Source organism: Lutjanus erythropterus, chromosome 8 (genome assembly GCF_056507025.1).
Source record: "Lutjanus erythropterus isolate fLutEry1 chromosome 8, fLutEry1.hap2, whole genome shotgun sequence".
In the NCBI taxonomy this organism is placed as follows: Eukaryota; Metazoa; Chordata; class Actinopteri; order Lutjaniformes; family Lutjanidae; genus Lutjanus; species Lutjanus erythropterus.
Genome location: NC_139324.1, coordinates 2,434,357 through 2,439,766, shown reverse-complemented (window position 1 = coordinate 2,439,766; position 5,410 = coordinate 2,434,357). Strand labels below are relative to the sequence as shown.

The 5,410-nt window shown below is 42.8% G+C and overlaps 1 protein-coding gene across 1 annotated transcript; it reads right to left on the bottom strand.

Annotated features, from left to right (window-relative positions):
- Positions 1 to 4,359: 4,359 nt before the first annotated feature.
- Positions 4,360 to 5,115, bottom strand: LOC146322295 (E3 SUMO-protein ligase ZBED1-like). The gene has a single exon (XM_084725600.1). It carries the CDS (start codon positions 5,113 to 5,115, stop codon positions 4,360 to 4,362), a length of 756 nt encoding a protein of 251 aa, XP_084581726.1.
- Between the last annotated feature and the right edge of the window lie 295 nt (positions 5,116 to 5,410).

Sequence of the window (5,410 nt, the reverse complement as noted above, 5' to 3'; positions counted from 1 at the left end):
TCCGACTTCATCACTCCCTGCAGACATGTTTACATAGGGATGTTGTTGAATGGTGAGCAAATATCTAGACGCCCATCCCAGAGCCTGCAGATGGATGTTGAGATGGTGGTGGGGCTGAAAGAATGGGCAGTAATACTGATGTAGGGCAGCAGTGCACTGACAGGGCAGGGGGAGAGATGGGAAATTTTGCAGCTTAAAAAGACTGTCAAATTGGCAGGGCATGTTTGGGAGATGATGGTGGAAAGCGAGGCATGTCCTGTGTGTATAGCAGTGCAGCTCGAGTTGAGTGCCCGAACTAGCTTGCAGACGATGCTCCATTTAGGTGACCGTAAGGCTTTCATTTCAGTTTCAAATGAGTTGCCAGTTCAGGTTGGTGCTATTAGATGACAGGTTCCCCTTCCACAGACATTAATGGAAAAAGTTTCAGAAGAAGCCCTCACCAGGATAGTGTGAATAATTCAATCAGGAGAGACTATGAGTAAAGAAAATGGTTTATTGACACGTGCATGAGATATGAAACATGAAAAGTGTTTGGCGGTTAGACCCCATTGAGGTGAAACAATATGCACATATATAAATGGGGGTGATGAAGCTGTAGTGAAGAGAAACCCCCGGGGTCTAGACACTGGTGGTGGTGGTGATGAGGTGCAAAGCAGAGACAGATGAGGTGAAGTGGCTCTGGACTCCTGCTGCCTGGACCTGAAGACTGGAGGAGAGGGTGTTAGGGAGGATCGAGGTGAACATCTTGTGGTTCCAGACTCCTGCTGCCTGAACCTGAAGACTAGAGGAGAGGGCGTCAGGGAGGATCAAGGTGAACATCTTCTGCTACTTGGGTCCAGTAACTGGAGGAGAGAGGGGTGGAGGAGGGGCGCGCGACTGACTGAATGACAACTGATGGAGCAAAGACAGAGGCAATTTAAAGTTTGGCAGCAGCAAATTGACTGGCTACAGCGACCGTGGCAAAATCTGATTGGATAGTAAAGATGAAGGTGAACGCCCACAAACAGCTGATTAGAGGGAATAGGAAGAGAGAGATGGAGTAAAGGAAAGTAATGAATGAAGGCAGTGTAATAGACGGTCTTCCTGATTGAACTTATGCTGAGCTTCATTAGAGACTAGACCACTGAGATTAGCCAATGCCATGTGAGTAAACACTGATCTAGGTAAATGACAGAGCTTCAGAATGTCTTGGAATGAGGGTATACACCTAAATTATTCTAGTGGGGTAATGATATCGGATGTCCTGGAATGTGGAGGAATAATAATACCAATTGGATGTAATTTAGAAAATTGTATTGGTGAGTTGCCAAACTGAAATCATTTCAGTCATGATTTAGCAAAACTTTGTTTTAGAATGTTAAGGAGAATAGATCAGATATTTTAGTCTTTGAGACTAATTATGCAGTGGAGACACAGAGAAGGGGGAATCCAGTCCGTGTCCTTCACATTTTGGAGAGTTGAAAGTTTGAGTTTATGTGTTTTTTTTTCCCTCCCACATAAACGTTGAGATTGCAGAACGCAATACATTCAAATAACCACTCAGCAGTGCCAGAGGGATAATGGAACTGAAAGTTTATTTGTGGAAGAACATTCATTTTAATAAGTGAAATATGAGTATGGAATGGGAGGGGAGAGGTGCTCAAGCTTTGTGGATCAGTCTTTACCTCCGTAAACTCTTGTTCTTGTAACTAAGAGGGGGATACAGAGTGAGACCCCCAAATATTTAAGATTGAGCCGTTGGGATGTGAAAAGGGGTAGCTGAATAACTGGTAGAGGCTTTCAGGGGCAATAGTGCAGATTTCCCCATGTTCATTTGGTATCCAGTGATTTGGCTGAAATTGTTTCAGATTTGTAGGAGACAGGGAAGAGACTAAGGGACATTCTATATAAAGAGCAGTATATCATCTGCACATAAAAGTATGTGGTGTTTGATATTGTGTACAGTTACAGCATCATGTTTGCCAGACACCTTTGGTCACAGGCTTGAGGAACAGAGCAAATAACAAACATGGGAAAGGGCAGCCTTGATGAGAGCTACGTGAGACTTTGAATTCTGTAGTTTGGAGCAAATGTCACACTTCAAAACCATGTTTGTTGGGTTGACAGTGGTTGAACCATCGCCAAGAAATCATTTGCAAAACCTATGTGATGCAAAACAGCCCAAAAGGAGAACCACTTGACGTGTTTTCAGCAGAATAATAAAAATGATTCCTGACAATCTGTGAATAAGAAACTTTCATATTGAAACATAATCATGATACTGGAAATGATTCAGAAGTAAACATCATTGTTTTGATTCTGGGAACTTGGCTATAAAAATCTAATCTGAACAAGCTCTGTCATGTCTAGGGTTGCCACCCGTCCCGTGAAATATGGAATCGTCCTTTCATTGACAATTAAATGTTGCGTCCCGTATTGATATACAATACGGGACACAACATTTATTTGATTGATTTGTTCTGTATTTTCATAAATGTCCAATACACATGTCTGTCACGCACACATCAACACTAAATCTAACAATAATGAACAAAATAAAACACAGGAAATACTAAGGCCAGCAAAATTGTCGTGGCGGGATCTACGCAGGAGCCCCCCGCTCCGGTCCTCTATGTGTCTGTTCCTGGCTGCCTGCATGTGTTGCTGTCACGGTTACCTAGAGACAGACACCACACACTGGCGCTGCTCACAACACCCGCGCCTTTTAAAAATGTCCACTACACCCGATACTCCACCACGTCCTCAAAAGCGAAAATGCTTGCAAAAGTACAGACCTGAGTGGGAAGAGGCACATCCTTGGCTGGACAGCGTCAGTGGAGATGACTACAAGGCAAATTGTAAAATGTGTCGGCGAGTGTTTTCAGTGATGCACGGTGGACTGTCTGACGTCAGACAGCATGCATCAGGAGAGCAACACTGCAGGCACATAAGAACACAGAAGACCCAAGCATCAGTGTCACAGTTCTTCATACCCCAATCATCTCCTGAGACTGATACGGTATGTTACATTATGTCATGATTGATCCAATTTCCTCTCTGGTTGTGCTTTTGCCAGAAGATGTCAGTGCATGGGCATAGCCTATTTTAGTAGACTATTGTGGTTTGATTGATGTTGAGTTTTTAAAGTCGGATGAATGATCATTTATTTAATATACAGTAGTATTAACCAATATAAATATTATATATGGCTATTTAAAGAACAAATCATACTAATGGATTAACAGTTAATAAATAAATAAATAATATTGTTAAGAGAAAACGTTTATTTTTTAAATATATATATATTTCCTAGATTAAAAATGTTTGTAGAGCTTTCTGTGTATTCTATGTCAAAATGTTTATATTTTTGAGGAAAACAGTGTTCAGTGATCAGTACATAAATTCTTTTATTAGTGTGGTTTAACTGTTTGGATGACCTCACTTCCTTTCAAGTCATAAGACAGGCAGCAAACAAATTCTGCTCAATGACTATAGGGAGAACGAAGGCAGAGGCAGTGGTTAAAGATGTCCTTGCTCCAAAGGCAGTGGGTGATGTTCTCAAGGCCCTAACATCAGATAAACCCCTCCCATTCTCCTTCCAGACGGATGCATCAAATAAAGGCAACAGGAAGATGTTTCCCCTTGCTGTTCAATACTTCAGTCCAGAATGTGGGGTCACCAACAAAATGCTTGATTTCATAGAGAATTCAGATGAGTCCGCTGCTGGTATTGTAGCTCTCATAGAGCAGTAGCTTGACAAATTTGGCTTATCATTTGTCCACATTGTGCACAACACAGTGAAGCATGCTCTTGACCAGCTCACCGTAGATGTGGAAAATGTTGTGCTGAAAGTCTTTGGCTTCTTTTCCACATCTGCCAAATATAGAGAATCACTCAAAGAGTTTTGTAGGTTTTGTGATGTTGAGTTCCAGGAAATTCTACGACATGTCACAACCAGGTGGCTCTCCCTTAATCCAGCTATCACCCGGCTAATGCAAACCTGGACTGCACTGAAGTCTTACTTCATCAGCCTGGAGGAAGAGTGTCCCAAACAACTTCGAGCTTTGTTAAAGTTCAGTGAGGACAAGGGATGGGGATCGTTAATTTTTATTGATGTCGATACCATTTTCGAGTCTGCTTAACGATTCGGGTCCTTATCGATACCACTATCGATACTTAGGCTATTATTTTATTAGAAATACGAGACAACCATAAATTTATAACAGAACTGTTTTTATTGCTAACCATTTCTGGACAAACCGGAATACATCTTAATCTACTACTTATAATAGTGAAAAAATATTTTCTCAACTATAATGAAAATAAATAATATATTTGAATAAAACAAATGCTTTATACAACAAAAATAATCAAGTGCTCTTAACAGTTTTTCTGCAAGAAAATGAGCATGTCTGCCTTGTCAGGGGTGATCCTGGAACGTTCCTGGCTTATGGTATCCCCAGCAGTAGAAAACACCCTCTCTGATGGGGTGGAGGAGGCTTGCACACAAAAATAGCTGTGAGAGAGTTCAGCCAGCAGGGGCAGGGTATCTCTCTTTCCCCACCACCAGAGGACAGGGTCTTCTGCCATAGTAATCGGAGGCAGATTTCTGTAGAGCTGGGTTTCTTGACAGACTCTCTGAATGCTGGTCTGGTTGTTTGGCTGGATGGTGCGCAGCTCTCGCTCCTCCTCAGCAAATATCTCCTCCAAGGCAGTCTTGGGCTGTAGTGGAGTTACTGCTACAGTGACCCCAATCGGAGGATGCTCGTCTTCTTCCTCTGAGGTCAGTACCATGGCTGGTTCATCATCTATGCTGTCCTCCTGGAGGTCTGGCTGTGGGATCTCCTCTGCCTCCGCTGCCGCCTGCAATCGGTCCCAGGTGGTTTCTTTGTCACTTTTTGTTTTGAACCTGGGGTCCATTGCAGTCACCTCTTCCAGGAACTTCTGGGTGCTGTCATCCTGGTAACGGCCAGAGAGGTCAGTCCAAACCTTCTGTTTGATGGCAGACACAAACACAGAGTCTCCTTCCTCAACTGTGAAGTGGTCCTTCAGTTTGGCGAGGATTGGCAGGATCTGACCGCAGCTGGGGCTTTGCTCACTTGATGCACACAGTGTAGAGGTGTACAGAATCTTCATGACCTTTAGATTAGATTAGATTCACTTTGTCATTTCAATGTACAAAACAAGTGGAACAAAATTATGTGCATCCAACCAACTAATACAACCAATTATATTGCAGTAATACAAATGCAATAAGTACCTTGATGAACTCCTCTGCTCTGGTGAAGTCCTCATCTGTGATCCTGTCCAGTTTGTCCTTCTCCATAGGCTTTCTCAGGCGTGGATCCAGTGCTGCAGCTTGGAGAGCAGGATACTGTTCCAGGAATCTCTCAACCATGAGGAACAGAGAGTTCCACCTGGTTTTTACGTC

What these genes read in the sequence shown, in the direction of transcription:
- LOC146322295 (XM_084725600.1), bottom strand. Translation starts at nt 5,115, where the DNA reads ATGAAGATTCTGTACACCTCTACACTGTGTGCATCAAGTGAGCAAAGC.